We start from the raw sequence: 20,443 nt of genomic DNA on the forward strand, positions 1-20,443 counted from the left end.
AGAGAGAAAATTTAATATCAAAGACGCGGCTCAATAGTAACCAAAACTCTAAAAAACTAAATTTTGATACCAATAGATATATCAAAAGAATTGGGTTTTTATGCTGATTTTAAATACGTAAGTGTTATTAAGTTTAGTTCCACCCATCAAAGGTTACGAGCCTGAGAAAATTTGCCTGATTTTCGGAAAAAGGAAGAAACACCCCCTAAAAGTCATATAATCTGAATGAAAATCACACCATCAGATTCAGTGTATTAGAGAACCTTACTGTAGGGGTTTCAAGATCCTATCTCCAAAAACGCGGAATTTTTTTATTTTTTGCCAGACAAAAGATCACGGATGCGTGATTATCTGTTTGTCGGGTGTTTTTGTTTTTTTTTTCAGGGGTAATCGTATCGACCCAGTGGGCCTAGAATATCGGAAAAGGGCTCATTCTAACGGAAATTAAAAGTTCTAGTGCCTTTTTAAGTGACCAAAAATTGGGCCAACTAGGTCCCCTCTCATGCTTGTTTCCCTGAAATCGTTCGATCAGAATTCTGAGATTGTTCATTCTATTTTGTTCAGTACAATTGAAGATCAATAACTATGTCTTTGAAGTAACATGACCTCTCACAGCCCCTGGGAAAGGTCTTTATGTTATAAATTTTCCCATTGTTTACGTATAGTATTTGACATTGGGAAGTTTGCATACATTTTTCTAGTGGGGAGGGGAGGACGAATTTTCTTCTGTGGGGATTTGACACGGGGATAACTTTCAAGGAGAGGGAAATTTCATTGAGGTGAACTTTTCGGGAGAAATTTTATACTGGAGAATTTTGACAGAATATCCGTACGAAATTTCTTTATAAGTCTTGCTTTCTCTTTGCCGACTCAATTTTACGCGTGGAGGTGGTAAAGGTGATTGTGTGGGGTAAATTTTCACCAGGATTGAATTGTCCAGAGGATATTTCCGTGGGGAGGGTGATTTTTCCGTTGAAGTGGAGCCAGATTTTCTGGCATTATTTAAAAAACAATCAGAAATTAAAAAAAAACATGTTTTTCCGACTGAAAGTAAGGAGCAACATTAAAACTTAAAATGAACAAATTATTACGTATTTGACATGGGTTGCCCCCTCCTCAGCACCTTGCTCTTTACGCAAAAGTTTAAATTTTGTCCAAATTCTTTAAAAATGACTCCTGAAACTCAAGGGTCGTTTAATTAGAACAATAAGTAACTTTTTCAAAGGTGTCGAAAAACTTTAGCTTGAATATCTAGGTGTTAAAGAGGGGACAACCCCCCTCATACACAGAATAATTTCTGTTCGGTTTAAGTTTTAACGTTGCTCCTTACTTTCAGTTGAAAATTATTTTTTATTTATTTAATAATATATAAGACAGGGAAGTGTTAAGAAGATTAACTGAGATAGAAACTGAAACAAAGAAAGAAATTTAAGAAAGAGAAATTAAACTGAGGGAAAAACTGGAACAGACTGAAAAAGAAACTATAGAAACTGATTAGAGAGGAAACATAATCACTATGGATGCATTCTAAACATCAATTATCATTAATAATAATAAATTGGTTATAATAATTTGCGTTTCAAAACTCCACATAATAAAAGTATTTGGTCAATTCTTTGCAATATGACGGTAATATAACAAAAACATCGTTTAAGTTCCCACAATTGAGGAGACTGAGATGCAACAAACGTGAATGAGGGTTTGACAAATTTGATCATTACAAGAGGCGTCACTAGCTAAGAAAATTTTTTTTGGGGTAGGAAGCCCATGGATTTTACCGACTCGATCGTTATTTTCACCGACTAGTCTGGGTGATTACTACCGTTTTTGTTTTCAACTGACTGAGACATATTTTCTTTCATTGATTTTACGTCATATAGTTTTATCAGCCCATTTACCCTACTAAGAATTTTTATCAACTCAATTTTGTTTACTGACTGACTGAAAGTGTTGGAAGGTAAGGGGGGTGCCCCCCTTTCCCCATAAGTGGCGCCCATGTGTTTGATCGTGTGACAGGCGTGAGTTGTTTAATATGGTGAGGTCAGTCTGCAGTTAAAGATTTTTTGACCGGCTTAACAAAGATTTAGCATTCAGAGATATTTTTGGAAGGTATAAAACTGCAAATTGAAGAACCAAATCCAAAATTTGGTTCTGATTTAATTTATTTTAAAGTAAAAAACATCGCCATCTATTATTCAATGTATTTTCTATCCAGGTTTATGCTGTGAGCAAGCAAGCAGAGATGGAGTTTCGCGAATTTCCAGAACTATTAAGAGTAGCTGTTAGCCTTGGTAGGCGCTTGCAGGATCCTCTTTTGGAATTTTCTCAGCTTTGTAATCCTGACAATGAAATCCTTTGTTTGAAGTATCATCCATTGCAAGATCAACTTTCTGATGAGGAACTTCTTGAAGGTAAGTACTACTTCTTGCGGTCGTCATCTATATGTAGAAAACGTCAGTTTTGGTACAAGAGCATTCTCTGTTCTGGAAAAGGAGTACCGGACAAATGTTGGGTCAAACCGTTTAGTGAGAGACTAAAAGTAATAAAGCTGTTTGCGACAAATAATTGGTATTTTTTTTAAATATATCTCGAAATATATCGAATATACATATTTTCGAAATTTTTTGAAATATCTTAATAAATTTTAATATTTGTGTATATCAGTATTTTGAAATATTTTTGTTCTGAAATCTAAGACGGAGGGGGGGGGGGGGGCATTTTTTGACGGAAATACAAAAAAGCTGTTTTTTTTTTAAATCTACAGTTCTCAAATCCCCAGTTGGAAACCCTCACTAAAATTAGCTAAGTTAATTTTTTTTTGAAACTATCAAGATTGGTGTCCTGAAGACAAAAGTTGTCAAAATAATATTTTCTTTTTTTTAAATTAAAAAATAAAAATCTATGGAAGACTCTTCTCACTCATTGCAATATTACTCACATGACTCACCCATTTAGCGAAAAACTGTGAGCAGTGGTATTGTTTTCTGATATGCAGACATTTCAGCTCTCTCATCAGAAAATCACTTTCAGAAAATCTCTGCTCGAACTGTCTCCTTTCTGTAAAAAATAAGATGTCGAGGAATTTTTGTGTCAATAGATGAATAAAGAGGAAACTATAATTAATAGTGTCGTTTTCCGATACACAGTATAATTTTTGCTCTGGGACTTCTTCTAGAATATTCTTGGTTCTATAAAAGGGGCACAGAAAGAAATGTGGGTTTATGCGCATACCACTAATACTACTACTAGTAACAACCCACTGCAGCACCAAACCACCCCAGTTTGACACAGCTGCGTGCACTCTTCCTCCACCCCAATATATTCAAAGCTTCACTTTCATCTCCTCCCGCGAAATTGAAATCTCTGCAATAGCGCAAATTTATATGCATTATTATACAATATACCATCATTTGAAGCTAATTATGGAATGAAATAGTGCTTTTTTTGGCTTTTATTTATCATTTTATTTTGAAAAACTGGAAAATTGGTACTGTTCAAAAAAAAAAAAAATTTGGTAAGACAAAAAAAGAATGTAAATAGTTACAAGTCATCACGAAATTCGATTCAGAATTTAAAAAAATACTTTCAAAATGAACCATGAAATGTTATTTTAAAATTATTTTTTTTTCCTTGTTTTGTGAGATAACTTTGTCATGCGGCACAAGCGTGAACTAAAGCCGAATAGGAATAAAATTAATTTCACGTCGTATTTGCTCCTTACAAAGTACTTTTAAAATGAACCATGAAATTTCTTCTTTTTCTCTTCTTTTTTTTGTAAAATAACATTACCATTCGACACAGGTGTGGCCCTAAAGCCGAATCAGATTAATTTCCCGTAAAAACACCTTAACAGGCACTTTCAAAATAAACAATGAAAAAATCGGAATGAATTTATTCTCGCGTAAATATACTTCGTCTTAGCTGTGACTTTTGATGTCTATAATCATTCTGATCTTAGCGTGGAGAAGAAGTTTCTAAATTTTGCTGTTAGAACTTTAGTCAGAACGAGCTGTGTTGTTTCAGCCGAATTGGTGAAAAGTAAGAATAACTGTCTCGCTTTAATGTTTTTATGTCACTTGCCCGTCGGCCATATAGCGATCGCAATTTCTGTCCATTCGTCGGTCTCGGTTTTGCTAGTTTGGGCACTTCCAGATAAGCTAGGACGATGAAAGTTGGCAGGTGTATCAGGGACCGGGGAGGGACAGTTAATTCGGGAAAATTAGAAAAAATGGGGTATTTTTAACTTACTAACGGGTGATCGGATCTTAATGGAATTTGATATTTCTAAGGACCTCGTGTCTCAGAGCTCTCATTTTAAATCCTGACTTTATCTGGTGACATTGAGGGAGTTGTAGGGGGAAATTGGAAATCTTGGAAAACGCTTAGAATGGAGAGATCGGGATGAATCCTGGTGGAAAGAATAAGCACAAGTCCTAGATACGTGATTGACATAACCGGACCAGATCGCTCTCTTTGGGAGAGTTGGGGGGATTTCCAGTGCTTTGGCGAGTTCGGTGCTTTTAACAGTAAAATCGATAACTCTAGTACCGAGTCTAATTTTAGGTTCTGACCTCGTCACTCAAGTGCCATATGAGCTCTTGGCTCTTGTTTTTTTTATGGTTCTTTTTAAAAATTTACCTTCTAGTCTTGTACTATGAGTTCATCAATAGAAGTAATGAGGTCGGTGTTGATATAAATCGAGCTATAAACTTCCCACATACATCCTACATTGTTCAGTTTGTTTGTGGTTTGGGACCAAGAAAAGCTACAGCGTTGATGAAAACATTGAAGCAGACAAATCAAAGACTGGAAAACAGAACACAGCTCGTCACTCACTGTCATATGGGACCAAAGGTATGTTAATAGTTATATATAATCAACAGTTTTTTATTCTTACAAGATAAATTTTACTTTAGGATGAACCGCTAAGTGAGAATGACTTTGGTCTGGATCTTTACCCAATGCTTGGATAATAAAAGCTCTTTGTTCTCTTTGTTTATCTATGATGTTATTTAGTCTACTTACTCTAGGCTCCGGTCAACATCTTTATTGAATGGTGGTTTTGTATAGCCTTTTTTATTCTCTTTTTTTCTCTTCTACAATCATATTTTCAATTATTGTACTATTATATTCAGCATATTATTGTCAACATTCAATAATCAAGAAATCGGTGCACTACTCAGCATTTCGAAAGAGAGATTATTCTTATATTGAGCTTTTGCTAGCTGTTAATGAATATAAGGAGGAAAATCTTGAACTGGACCTATGAATAATTACTGGATATGTATCAACATTTTTGAATTGAATAATAAGAACCAGTGTTTCACATACCATTTCCTCATACATTTTTAAACCATGTCGAACCTTCGCATGCAGATCGTCTCGAGTGGTTCGAGTTACGTAGAACCGACGTAACTCGAACTTGTGTTAATAATACATATCCTGGTATATCTAAAAGAACGGGACTGTTATTGAAACAGTGAATTCTACTAAGCTGAACTTTTAAGAGCTGCTCGTTCAAATTTTCGAAGAATCTTAAATAAGAACAGTTTGGAGTCTGTAACAACTACTAAATATATATCAACATTAGTCAGTTGAATTTGTAGAATTACTGTTCTGCATTGCATTTCCTTATAGTTACTTAAATTATTGCGAACTCGCACCTGCAAATCGTCTCGTACATAGACCGCAAGACCTTCGTGCTGACGTGACTCTCTGGTCCGTTCTAACATAGTATACCATGGGTTACTTAAAAGAGTAGGATTATTGTCTCTTGGCCAAGCCTTCGTCAAATCAAGCACCTGAAAGGGATTTAGATTAGTTGTATTTAGTAGGAAGTCAAACCTCAAATTAAAGCCTGGGTGGTTCCGAAAAATTCTGGGATTTATCGATCCACCGTGCCGACATAGATCTTCAGGGGGCTCAGCACTTGACGCCATAAAATTCAAACCATTAAACTCTAAAACGTCTCATCTCATGAGCTGCTAAATTCCCTGTGTCCGCTTTCTGAAAACTGATAATAAGTTATGAACATAAATAATCTGTTATTATTCTAATGTGTGAGAGACAAAACATGAGGTCTCACTACACAACACTTTGTTTCTTTTTTAATCAATCAAGTATCTTCTTTTCTAGGAAGCGCACCTTAAGTTTGTAACCCGGTTGCTTTTAAAGTGTTGGCTTTCTAAATAAATTCTTACTTTTCTAATGACATGAGTTTAGCGACGTCGGTTGGGGGGCAGGGGGGGTTTGGCATGATTTTTTCGTCTCATACATAGAAGCTGCTGAAATTCACGTCTCTTCTTTTTGAAAGTCTGTAATCATGATTCACGCGAATGAAATTCACTTGTCTTCTAATTTATTAGCCACGAAACTTTGGTCTCACTTGACAAAACTTTCTTTGTTTTGATGGAAAGGATTATCTAAAGCCCTTACATTCCTATCTCGGCTTGTCTATTTTTCATAGTGTTTTGTATATCTTTTATTAATATACCCATTTTATAATATATGCCCTTCACCTATTATAATAGGTAAATTATTTGTTTTCAAAAAGGAGAAACGTGAATTTTAGCAGCTCTTTTAAGAAGTACGAAACATGTACGATTTGTGGGGATAAATCATAAAATAAAAATTGAGCAGATTATTTGTTTCACCTTATTTTATATATCATTTTCCATTAATTATTTCCTTCTTATGATTTATCGTTTTATTATCAGTGCCCTGTTAATTTCTAGGTATTTGTGAATTGTGCGGGATTCATTAAAATCGATACAAATGCAGTTAGTGATAGTACAGAAACATACATAGAAGTGTTGGATGGCACTAGAGTTCATCCCGAGACGTATGAATGGGCAAGGAAGATGGCAGTGGATGCCCTTGAATACGACGAAGAAGATGCTAACCCTGGGGATGCTATTGTTGACATTTTACAGAATCCAGAAAAGCTCAAAGGTTCCATCTTCTTTCTTTCTCTCTCTCCCTTTTATTGTATCAATCTCTTATCTATCTCTTTCATTTCTATGCATCAATTTATCCTCTATTGTCCCTTAACTTTAGGTTAAATATTTAACTTGTAGTTAAATTTAGGAGTAGGTAGACATGCCACAGGATTAAACTTTTATAGCATGATACCCATAACCTGACATTGTAGACACGTCAGAGAGTTAAACTTTCAATAACCTGATATCATCCAGCTCAGTCATCCCCCTAAACAAGTCTTGTTCGAGGCCTATGAAATGGATGTCTGCTTTTTGCAAGGGTTCCTAAAACCATGCTGGAAACACTACAGAGGATCCAAAGTAGGGACACAGGGTGAGCTGTAACGCCGACCAGGTAGTGTCAATAAAGGGTTTTATGTGGGTTCAGTGGCTGTTTTCTACAAGCCTTTCCACTATTCTTTCTTTGACGAGTTCTCTCGTCTAGTACTGCCGTTTGTCGAAACAAAACAAGTACACAGAAGTTTCACGGTGCGGTTGTGTTACCGATGAAAGGGTATATCCCAAACTGAGTACTTACACAAAAGTATGCATGTCGATTGACAAAAAGGTTTGTTGTATGGACCCATTTCATCTACACCCATTTCAAATACAAAAATGAACCCATGTCAAAAGCAAAAATGAGCTCATGTCAAATAAAAAAATGAATCCATGTTATATACAACTCATGTTAAATACAAAATTGAATCCATGTCATATTCAAAAATTACGATTTTGTAACATAACAATGAAATAAGAGAGAGTACACTACAATTATACAACAATGAAATTAACTCAACAAACAGACGAAGATGGGGCAAAAATTGATAAAAAAAAAAAATGGATCTAATGGCTCTCCATGTAGGTCAGAACGGTCGGACTATCTCGGCTCCAAATCTGGAAAACCTCAATGAACGAAAAAAAGAGGCAAAACCAAACTAAATACTAGTTAACATACTAGTTAAACAGAAAACAGTTAATTTATTTGGTTCAATTTTGCATTTTCTCGTTTTCTTTTCGTTCGCAAAGCCTTCTGGATGCGAAGCAGAAATATTCAGATTTTTATTCAGTATTATTACTGTATTCAATATTTATTTTTGTTTCCATTGTCTTATTTAAAATTTGTTCCTGTTATTATATTTTTAATTCATTTTATTGTACTTGTGAAAGAGTAGGTAGCTGGATTCAGATTTGTGATATCCCAAACATCAGCACGCATATGATAAACAATACCATAAAAATTTTTTCCGTTAAATAAACGAATTCTTCAAACACCAACGGACTAATTGAAGCAAACCCTAAACGAAGTTTACCATAACTACCAAGGGCATCAAAATAAAAGAAAGAGAGAGAGAGAACAGAATAATTGAAACAAATCTTAAATGAAGTTTACCATCCTTAAAGTACCAAAGACGTCAAAATAAAAACAGAGAGAGGAAGAGAGAGAGAACGGAAAAATTGAATCAAATTTGTAACGGGATTCATCATCTTTAAAGTACCAAAGACACCAAAATAAAAACATATTTTACCCCCCCCCCCCCCCCCTAGAGCTATCTTAAATGATGGCTTAAAACTGCAATTTTCTAAGATTTTTTTTTTGGATCCTGCAAAATTGTGAAGTTTTTTGGGCAAGTTTTAGTGGTACCATACTTTTCTTCCACAATAATTCCCAAAGTCAATTACTTCTTCAAAGGAAAGTCTGCACCTTTTTAAGCCATCTGCTTCCATACATTTTCAGCTTTTTTTTTGCTTGTTTTTCACCCACTCTTTTTAATTTGGTGCCCTCTACAGCCAACGGCTCCATAACTACATATAAAGTTTATTTTTTGTTACATATCAAATTCTTGATTTCTTTTAATTTTTGAAGATATATATAGTTATATAAGTTCCACTTCACCAATTCAAATAATCAGATTTTATTTTTACCGTTCTTGGTGTTTTAAAACCTCTCCAAGAGAATTTAAGCAATTTATACAGCAGATTTAACTTGTTTATATAAATTCAGAATAGCAAAAAAATTGTTTTTTTTTATTTTTATTAAAGCGTCCCTTGTTTCCAAATACAAAATGATTTTCAATATTTTTTTTCTGGTTCCATGGGTGTTGAGTGAATTTGAATACCATTTTATCTTTTGACCATAGAGAGTGAACTGGCAACTCCAGTTTTTGAAGACAGGGAAATGCTGCCGGTTCACAGAGAAAGCCGAACATAAATTGCCATGCAAATGAAATATCAAAGGTGTAGAAGTTCGGAGGGGTAGTCGAAGTAACTTACGGTACAAAAAGTAAAAATCAGTGCTATGTTGTTGTTTTACTGGTAGCATGAATATTAAACTAAAACGAAAAATTAAATTCGAATTATTTATCTTTTGTGGTTTGTTGCAATTAATTTCGTTTTCTATTCATTCATTTTCTAGAATTGGACTTGGATGCTTTTGCCAATGAACTGGAGAGGCAAAGTTTTGGTAACAAATCGATAACTCTTTATGATATCAGGGAGGAGTTGAATCACAGGTATAAGGACCTGAGACAGCCGTATAGACCTCCTGATGCCAAAGAGAAATTTCAGCTCCTGATTAAAGAATCTCCAGATAGTCTATATAGAGGAAAATTAGTCCAGGTAGGTTTTTTTTTCTTCATGAGAAAAAGCTTGTTGTTTTATATAGGTTGTTTACATGTTTTATATAGTTGTTTTGTATTTGAAGTAAAATGGAATAGTTGTGGACATCAAGTCATGGCTAATTGTAGAAAAAGCCAAGACAGGTAGTTCAATTGAGTGAGAGGCAATTCTGGCATTAATCCCCCCCCCCTTTATTAGAATTGTATAAAAATTATGTTAGTTCATTTGTTAATAGATATGTCTATCTACTATCCGTCCATGCGTCATTCCTAGGGCAGTAGAACCAAGATAGATAGTCATAGAGCTAAGATAGCGATAGAACCTATAGTTTTCCAAGTGTTTGGTTAATTTGGCACGGATGAACGGCGGGAGTAAGTGCGCCTCTCTTATTGGACCAATATTTGTTTGTTATCTTTTAGCAAGTCACGCCTGCCTAGAGTCTCAGGCAGGTTGACCAAGAATTTATACTTGACATAGGACCATTACATTGCCTGGAATGAGAGGTAAAGAAGGGACGCCTACCTATGGTCTTAGGCAGGTTCAACCAAGAATTTAGAATTGACACAGGACCGTTGGTTTGCCTAGAATGAGAGGCAAGTAAGCGTCTAAAGTCAAAATGGGGCCATTCTGCAGTGAGTGTCAGGCAAGGCAATTGATTCAATTTATAAACTTAGACATTTGCACTTATAAAATAGTTAATTTAATGTTAGTTTAATAAAAAGTTGACTGAAATTGCAAGGGGAATAAGTGTCTAAAGGCTACAAGGGCCTCCTGCCTGCCTCGAATATTATGCAAGTGAACCCAATTATAAGCTAAGACAGTTGGGCTAAAAACAAAATGAACTGTCTGTGCGTGTGTCTTGGGTTTGACTGTCTAGGCTTTTTCACGAGCTCAGGTAGTTTTACCAACAAAAATGCCCTGATAGTCAGTAAAATGGTATTACCCCAGACTAGGCAGCTGAGGAAAAAAAAAAGCAAAAATGTTGCTTAATTAATTAAAAATTTGCAACCGGAATCCCTGCCGATAATCCACAGACCTTATTATTATTATATGAGGGGGTCACTATAGGGGGGAGGGAGGGATTTTTGTACATTACGTCCATCTTTATGTAAGCTTCAAATTGATCTGGAACAAAAAGTTTGTTGGTCCATTTCCGGTTCTTCTTCTTTCTTTTTTTTTTTAGTTTGCTGTGTGGTATTCAAAGCCCTAAACCCTATTCAGCAAGGTCGTATCCTGGGAGAAATCAACCTCCCTCCCTTCTCCGAAATCTTCGTCTGAGTTTAAAAAAAAAGTAACAAAAATGCATATAATCACATTTGTGGTGTATGTTTTTCAAGTTTTCCTGTACCCCCCTCCTCCGAAAAAGATCCTGTATACGGCCCTGGTATTCTGGTACGAACATAGAAACCTTTCTTTGAAAGGGGTTTTAAATTTGAAGGGTAGACGTTCTAAAAAAAAAAAAAAAATACAAAAAAAGACAACTATTATGACAAAAATGAGGGGTTATAGCCAAAAAGGTTTAAATAATCTAGAAGAAATTTTGGGTTAGGTGCATTTTTATTATTATTATAATTGTTTGACCTGTAAGGAGTTGTAAGGGTAGCTGATTTTGAAGCCGGGTAATTTTGGAATGGTATATGTGGAGAGTTGTACAATGTAAATAAAAAAAAAATTAGGCTGAGTTTAACGTACTGCAGTAAAATTCTAATACGTGGCTGCTTTATTGTATAAAATTCATCATTTGAATCATTTGAATCACACATCATTTGAAGTGTGGACTCCTGCAGAAACTTTCACTACCAAAAACCTTATTATCTTACAAGCAATTCGTATTCAAAACGAATTGCTTCAGCATATATCTTAGAACTTTACAGATGACGTTTCAAAGCCTTGTCGAAAAAGGCGAATTAGATGAAAGATATATGAGATAATTTTTAATATTTATAAAACTCAAGGAGCTTAATGATTAGTAAAGGATTTTGTTGGATAATAGCTAGTCAAAGCTGCACCTGGAATCTGTTTTATGAACAATATTGAGTGTATTGTTTTTTCTTCTTTTTTTTTCTTACTTCATTGTCTAGCTAGAATGCTTTTTAATGATCGCTATCTTCTTATAGGTGATTGTGACAAATTTTGCTCGGAGGAAACCCCAGCGTGAGCAGTTGGACCATGCCAACCCAGTACGTAACGAAGAAACCGGCTTATGGCAATGTCCGTTCTGTTCCAAGAATGATTATCCGGATCTATCCGAGGTTTGGAATCATTTTGATGCTGGTGATTGTCAAGGCACAGCTCAAGGTGTTCAAGTTCGTATGGATAATGGTATATCAGGTAGAGTCAGATGCAGATTTTATTGTTTGCTACCACATTATTCCATTTAAATAATTTGCTTATTGTTATAAAATATAGTGATAATATGTTTATTGTGCCTCAGAGATCAATGTGCTGTATCAATGTAATGCATTCGTTCTTATCTAGATGAAAAATTCTTGGAGTATTTATCCATCATTACAAATTAGAAATATAAATAAAATAATAATATAAATAAAATATAATAATACTAATAAAAGTAATTGTAAATAAAATAAAAATTAAAAATATTTCCTGTTGTAACCATTCTTAAAATGTGCTATGAAGCTTCAACATTTTTAACTCTAATATATTTTTTTTTTTATTTTCAACTATAATTATTTGTGCAACAAAGATTAATAGACCATTTCTTTTCATTTTTCAGATTACTTGCATAGAATTAATTAAATTAATAAAATAAATAAATTAAATCGAAATTTGATTGTGTTATTTTACCAAATTAAAAAGAATTGTTTTGCAACTTTAAAGTTCCATTTCAAAGGAACCTTAACGAGTGAAAATTAAAAAAATTCCTATTTTTCTTTTTTTCGGGGTTGGGGAGGGAGTCGACAGGCTGATTTCAAGCAGGAGTCGACAGGCTGATTTCAAGCAATTCTAGTTATGGTTGGCTTATATTTTAGGCTTTAATGTAAATTGGCATGCGATTAGTAAATGATATTTTTGGAAAATTGTAAATTATAATCTTTAGCGAAAAATTCAGTAAAACTAACAACAATTACCAGTCTTCTAATGCTCATCGCAATAGGGTATCAAGTCGCTTTTCGGAAAGTACATAGACAATTATAGTTATTAGTACTATAGTTATGTCTTCAATTAGTATGTGAAGTCGAAATATTCGGGCTTTCTTTTTATTATGAAATTTTTTTTCAATTGTCTTATTTAAAATATTATACCTGTTGTTTCTACATTTTCATTTCTTTAATTTGTAAATGGAAAGGTTGTATGGTCTAAGTAATTATTTATTAATAACAACAATATCTGTAACAATTCTATTTGTTTTCAGGTTTTATTCCAGTGAAGTCATTATCTGACAGTGAAGTAACAAATCCAGAAGAAAGAGTGAAGCCTGGTCAACTGATTTATGCACGAATCATGAAAGTAGACGAGGAAAAATTCAAAATTATTTGCACCTCTAAAACATCAGATTTGGTGGATAAGGATCACTTTTGGAAGTAAGTTAGTCTTTTCTTACCCTTACCGTAAGTCTTTCTTACCCTTTTTGTTCCATGTCTTTTGGTAACAAGCTTATTTTTTTCAATCTTCTTAAATAATTTGGCTTAAAATGCGTAAGTATTTTAATGTTTTGATTCAATTTTTTATGAGGATGTATTATTGAAATAAGACATTTTCAATCCTACAGACAACTCACAAAGCCGCCTGAGGCTAACGCAGGTACGTACGCTCCTCCTCCATCCGTAATTTTTTTATGATCTAGTAATAGTTTAATCATTAGAAGGCATTCAACATATGCATAAATGTTGATATTATATGTGATTCCCTCTCAACTCCTCCACAAGTCAAAAGTGTGAAATAAGTGGGTTGAAACACGCATATCCCCTTTTTGAGGTTGTCAGTGACTATTTTTAGGCTAAGATTGTAATTTCATCCTCCTGAGGTACATTTTTTACAAAGGTTGTTTGATTTTAACAAAAAATAGCAAAAGTGTGATGTCTCAGTCTTGTCGAATAAAACACTGCACGCAATACATGTTCCAAAACCATTGCAAAACCATTGTCTATATTTATTAATATTCGCAAAGCATTCGATACAGTTGATTTTCAAACGCTACTAAGTCGGATGGAGTTGTTAGGTGTCCGAGGAAAGTGCCTGAAATGGTTTGAAAGCTATCTCACAGGAAGATCTCTCAAAGTAGTCTTGAGTGATGTGAACTCAGCAGCATTTTCAGTGATGTCTGGAGTACCACAAGTTCAGTGTTGGGTCCGCTTCTTTATCTTATCTATGTTGATCTCTTGCGTTTTTACCTGAAAGATCTTACCTCGTCTTGCTGATGATATCGTTTTAACTGTGTTAGCCTCATCTGGGGAGGAGCTGGTGAGAAAAGCCAATCTTGCACTGGAAAGGCTAGAGGTCTTTACCTCATGCGTAAATATGCGCAAGACATTTTTAATGACGTTCTGCAGAGTTGGTACACCGCTAGATGTGCATGGACTCGTAACTTTATGTGGTAAACCAATTCAGCAGGTTGATCATCTCCGCGAGAACCAAGATTGATCATCAATCTTGGTTTTTATCTAGATATCCACCTGTCATGGAGATGTCACAGTGACGCTATTTCATCAAAAATCGCCCGTGGGGCTGGCATAATTCGGTGTCTGCAGCACTTTCTCCCACAGAGGATACTTCTAACTATATATTATTCGTTGGTTTATCCATATATCTCCTACGGTTGCCTCCTATGGAGCAGCAACTTCTTTTCCAACTATAGAAGAGTGCAAATTCTACAAAATAAAGCTGTTAGAACAATAGGTTGATATGTCCAGGATGTGCATGACACCTGTGCTTGCTTTACGTCGCTGAAGCTCCTTAATGTCGGTCAGATAAGAGATCACCAGGCTGCTGTATTTGTGTTTCGATGTATGAATTGCCTAGCCCCGGATGTCTTTAAGAGTTTTTACCAAACAAATAGTGATCTGCATAATTATGGAACAAGGCATAGTAGTGATATAGTTGTGTATTTATGTCATGGTACCCGGTCTTCATTCTCAATGAAACACCTGGGTCCAAGTGTATAGAATGGACTACCAGTGAGCATTTGGGCGGCGGAAGACGTACCTCAGTTTAAAAAGAAATTAAAAGATTATTTTTGGGGGATAAATGTTGATTTTTTTTATTGGTGGCAGGGTGATTAGAGGAGAAAGGGTGGGTTCGGGAGGTAAGGGTGGGGCTAGGGAGGTAAGGGTGGGCTAGGGAGGTAAGGGTGGTCTAGGGAGGTAAGGGTGGGCAGGGGGTAAGGTGGGGTTGGGAGGAATGAAAGGGGGCAGGGAGAGTATGTGTAATAATGAGTAAGAGAGATTGCATTTGTTATTATAGGTAAGTAGATATGTGGACTTTCGCGCGAATACAAACCCTCATATTTCCCCCAGCGCGAAAGTGTTGTATTTTATTTATTTATTTGTGAATGTTGAAATAAAAAACTTGAACTTGAAAACTTGAACTACAAACGACTTCTAACTTTTTGATTGTAAATATGAGGCTAATATTGAAATCAAGTCAAAAGCAAAACATGAAATGCATGTTTCACAAATAGTTCTTAATTTCCCTTAAAGTTGTAATTGTTCTAAGCTATACGTGAAATATGTCGACCAAATACCATGTTCTGTTTTAAGATGGTCACATAACAACACAAACCGTTCAATTATAATGAATGACTTCTGTCACTCATAAAGTACCAAGAGCATCAAAATAAAAATATTTTTTTGTTCCATGCGCCCATCTTAGGTCTATTCATATCTGAAAACAGTGATTTTCTAAGATTTTGTTTTGGTTGTTTCAAATTGTTAAGTTTTTGAGGCAGTACCATATTTTGATCAGTATTGCTACGTAAAACCCCAAAAGTAAATAAACAAAAGAAAACAGTTAAATTTGACAACGTCCTTCGTGAATGAAACTTCATACATGAAAAGTCTGGTGATTTCCAACGACGATTTCACCTTCAATGGAAAGTTGATATTTTTTTAAACACTTCTAAAGACAACTGCATCTTCAAAGTAAAGCATCACCTTATTAACCCGCTTGTTGCCATGTGTTTTAGCTCATTGTTTTGTTGATTTCTCACCCTAGTTTCTTTTTTTTTATTTAATTTTTTGTTTCGCGCCCATCCCTTTCAAAAACTTCATACTTGTATACGAACTTTTTTCATTCAATTTGAATACCTGTTTTTTTTATTATTTTTTTTTAAATATATGTTTGTGTAAGTTTCCACGTAACCAATCCAAAGTATCAGATTTAGTTTCAACTGTCCTTGGTACTTTCAAGTACCTATTTTGGAGGTAATCAGTACGATTTGCGGAGTGTGAACTCATTTTGTTTTACTTTAGATTGGTCTCTTGCCTAAAAATTGACATCTGTGATCTCAAAACCGACAAATTTGAATTTGGCACATATTTTAAATTTGGGTACTTTTTTGATATATCCCCTACTTAATATTCTTCTAATATGTTTCTCTGAAGCTCAATCCTTTTGGAATATACCAAAGTAAGATACAAATATAAGACTTATTTCAGATTACTCGCATAGAATTAATAAAATTAATAAAATAAATAAATTAAAATTGAAATTTGATCGTGTTATTTTGCCAAATTAAAATGAATTGTTTTGCAACTTTAAAGTTCCATTTCAAAGTAACCTTAACGAGTGAAAATTTGAAAATAATCCCTCTTTTTCTTTTTTCGGGGGGGGGGGGTCGACAGGCTGATTTCAAGTAATTCTAGTTATGGTTGGCTTATATTTTAGGCTTTAATGTAAATTGGCATGTAATTAGTAAACGATATTTTTGGAAAATTCTAAATTATAATCCTTTGATAAAAATTCAGTAAAACTAATAATAATTACCAGTCTTGTGATGCTCATCAGAATATGATATCAAGTCGCTTTTCGGAAAGTACTGTCTTTAATAGTTAAGTTTAATAGTTAAACTTCCATAGCAAATCAAATAAAATGGATAAGAAAAGATTATACATATCTCTCAACACTTTGGCCTTTCATAATTGTCATAAAAGCTATTTTAAAAAATTGAACAACTAATTAGTTTTAAATAGAAGGAAAATTACAATTAGCGACTGCTCCTTATAAGCTTGCAAAGAACATACTGAGAGTAGCAACTTATTTACTTTAAGATGCTTGTTCAAGGCTAAGTATTTTTTTTTTTGCTGTATTAATTTCTATTGCATTGAGTTACTACTATTGTGTCCTCAGTGATTATCTCATAATGTTCTAAAGCTTTCATTCGGAAGAAAGGATTTCTCAATTCTTTTTTTCTATTTGATACTTTTTTTTTCTATTGGTAAGCCTTTAAACTTGAGAAAAATGTTTTTTTTTGCGTATTCTTTTTGGTTCTGGGTGTTAACCCCCCCCCCTGTGTTTAATCTCCGGTATTTACCCCTCCCCCACTGAAAATATCCCCCCTTTAAATACTCCCCCCTCCCGTGGAAAATAAGGCATTCCAAATTAGAGAATTTTATTTGAGTTATTTTTTTATTTTCCGTAGGGGGAAGGAGTTTTGGTACTTGTGTAGCCACTCACTCAAGTTTACGATGTATAAAACTAGCGAACAAGCCAGTAAATTTTTCAACTGAAAGTAATGAGCAATATCAAACCTTAAGACGAACAGAAAATATTATGTATATGGAAGGGGTTGCCTCCTCCTCAAGAGGTTGCTCTTTACGCTAAACTTTTTTTTATTGAATTTTAAAATACAGCTTATTAATCTAATTAAATGGCCATTGTGTTTCAGAAATCGTTCTTAAAGAATAAGGACAAAACAAAATTAAACACAAAACTTTAGCGTAAAGAGCAAGGTCTTGTGGAAGGGGCAACTCCTTTCATAAACGTAATAATTGCTGTTCGTTTGAAGTTTCGATATTGGTCCTTACTTTCAGTTGGAATTTTTTTTTTTAATTTAATTTCTGATTGTTTTAAAATAATACCGGGAAATCTGGCTTTCTCCTTGGAAAATTCCTGTACATGTGCATTATACGCCACTCACTCAAGTTTACGACGTGTGAAACTCGAGAACAGACCGGTTTCTTTTTAGTTTCTTCGTTACTTTAGAAACAAATTTGGGCTATATAGTTGCACATTAGGGGGGGGGGGTAATGCATAGCGGGTCTGCATTCAAGGTGTGTTATGTACAACTATTCTGCATATTATTTGGTACGAATTGTTTTCAGACTTCATACTGTCCAAAAAACTTAACCCCTCCCCCTCTAATGTGCAAATATATAACCCAAATTATATATTTCCCACCTATTCTGTCACTTGTCTTTGTGTTGTCTCACGCTAAAGAAACTAAGCTGAAAGAATCTAACGAAGAAACCGGTTTGTTCTCGAGTTTTACTCAGCGTAAACTTAAGTGAGTGGCGTATAATACAAAAGAACCAAAATTCCTCCCCTACGGAAAAAAAACAAAACAAACTCAAATAAAATTCTCAAATTTGGAAAGCCTTTTTCTCCTCGAGTGGGGGGGGGCATTTTTCAGTAGTGCATTTTCTGCGGGGGGTAAACGCTCGGGGGGGGGGGGGGGAGTAAACACTGGCCACCATTTATTTCAACACCTTCTGCAAAATTTCCTTCATTCTCATATTACTATTTGTAACTTTTTTTGTTCTGTTATTAAGGCTTTAAAGTTAACAAAAATGTTCTCTTTGCGTGTTTACTTTAATGTTTTAGCAGGTATGTGCTTAGGGAGGTATCCACCTGCCGCCACCACCCCCTGAATTTTAGATTTTTCGTAGTTTTTGGCAGAATGAAACTGTTTTGGAAGTTGTCCCTTCCCCACAAAGAAATTCATGCGCGTGTTCTTTTCCAGATTTTTTTTCTTCGGTAATATTTTTTTAATATGGATAAAAAATTCTTTAAAAAATTAAGAAGACTACAATCGGGAATTTGTTGTGGCATTAAAATATCAGTAATGATAGGAGAACGCATATATTCGATCAAACCTGCAAAAATTGGTCGTAAACTGCATCAACTGGCTGCAATAATAGTACTACTGAATTGTACTTGGGCTCAATGTTGTGTAGGCCCATCAAAGAATAACTGGATAGCTACAGTATCCCTGAAGCTTTAATTCTGTTTAGTCTTACTATTTTTAGGACTATTTAGTACTAGGCTGAAAAAATTCATACTAAAAATGTCTCTTTTTATTACATTTTAATGTGCAAAAAGCAACGTAAACGGGGAAGGAGTGGTAATGGGATGAAATTCTTGTGACTTTGTAAAAGAAAAATAATTCTGACCAAGAAAGGTGTTTGCAGTTTCATCCAAAAAGTCACTTCCTGTATTTTCAGAAAATGTGGTAGGGGGTGGAAAGCCTTTTTTTTTAATTGCCGAACCCCTTTCGTGGCCACTCGACCTTTTTGATTGGCTTTGTCTTCATTTTGGCTTTTTTCACTTGGAATTGATTAAGTATAAATAGCTTATCGTTCACTGGATGACATTTTTCTGGGAAAAAACTTTAAATGCAGCCTGATTTGCAATTTGAATCTTAAAAAGCTCCAATGGAGACTAAATCTGACAGAAAAACCGAAAAATCACGCCTGAAAAAGCCATAATGAAGATATGACCTTACTGGCAGAACTTCCTACGTCTCAAGCAGTTTTTTCTTTAATTTTAAAAATTCCTTATATTGTAAAAATGAACGTTTGATCTAGCCAAAGGATTTTGTTGCATACGATTTCACCCATGATTTAACTATAATTTGTATAATTATATACGCTTACAGTTTTTTCTACAGTCTTTTTTTTTTGTCCCGAAATAAATTCCTGTTTATGCGACTGTAAGTGCCTTGACTATTCTTTGTACAGTGAAGCTTAAAAGATATAGAGTTTTGTAACAAAAAAATTAGATAGCTATAGTGCTTAGCGTGGCTTATTGAGCAATAAATCACATCTTAAAGAGCTAATTCCTTTAAATTCTTGTTGCAGACCTCAAAGAGATCCTTACTACGATACTGAAGCAGAAAACAAGGATCTGAAAAAAGAAGAAGATTTGAGAAAAGCCAAGTCCAGACAAACTTATACAAAGAGAGTTATTGTTCACCCAAACTTTCAAAATATAAGCTATAAAGAGGCCGAAGAAAAAATGGCCTTATTTGACCAGGGTGATGTCATTGTAAGGCCATCAAGCAAAGGATCTGACCACTTGACTGTCACGTGGAAAGTCACTGATGGTAAGTATTTAAGTCGTTCTTCAATTACATAGCCTGAAGAGGTAATGCAACTAGATCATGATCTGACCTAACTTTCGTGTAATGGACGTGATGTGTCCTACAAGGTGTCAGTCACTTCTCAGTCAATTCCAAGACACCCTTCCCAGAGTTACCACCACTATTGCTTAAGATACGTCTAAGTCTGTTGGCTGTCCCTTGTCTTTTGGGACAATGTCTTAAATTGAAAATTGTGTCTGATGGATAGGGGAATTACCCATACAGCTGTTAATTATACAGGACCCATGATTATCAGTATATAAGACAATTTATATTCCAACCAAAAAATGATAAAAATTGTTCAAAAATTATATGGTTCAGTATGTCATGACACCGCAATTCGATTACACTCCTGATAAAAATGCTTACTAACAATTGTTCTCTTAAAAGTCATTTCAAAGATTCTTTTGTGAAATTAGAGTGTTGCTTCTTTCGAACCAGGAAAATTACTCAACAGAAGGTGGTCGTCAAACGCATGAAATGTGTTTGCGGATTTTCTCCCGGGTATTGGGCGCAAATAGTCCCTACTTGACAC

The 20,443-nt window shown here is 34.7% G+C and overlaps 1 protein-coding gene across 1 annotated transcript in view; it reads left to right on the forward strand.

Annotated features, from left to right (window-relative positions):
* LOC136042150 (transcription elongation factor SPT6-like) overlaps window positions 1-20,443 on the forward strand; it is an 85,773-nt gene that overhangs the window by 47,603 nt on the left and 17,727 nt on the right. Inside the window, exons 15-21 of the mRNA XM_065727064.1 lie at window positions 2,216-2,411; window positions 4,646-4,854; window positions 6,735-6,951; window positions 9,391-9,593; window positions 11,711-11,924; window positions 12,967-13,135; window positions 19,628-19,872. Coding sequence (XP_065583136.1) covers window positions 2,216-2,411; window positions 4,646-4,854; window positions 6,735-6,951; window positions 9,391-9,593; window positions 11,711-11,924; window positions 12,967-13,135; window positions 19,628-19,872 — 1,453 coding nt within the window. The remainder of the gene's footprint in view (window positions 1-2,215; window positions 2,412-4,645; window positions 4,855-6,734; window positions 6,952-9,390; window positions 9,594-11,710; window positions 11,925-12,966; window positions 13,136-19,627; window positions 19,873-20,443) is intronic.

Source organism: Artemia franciscana, unplaced genomic scaffold (assembly GCF_032884065.1).
Source record: "Artemia franciscana unplaced genomic scaffold, ASM3288406v1 PGA_scaffold_73, whole genome shotgun sequence".
NCBI lineage: Eukaryota > Metazoa > Arthropoda > Branchiopoda > Anostraca > Artemiidae > Artemia > Artemia franciscana.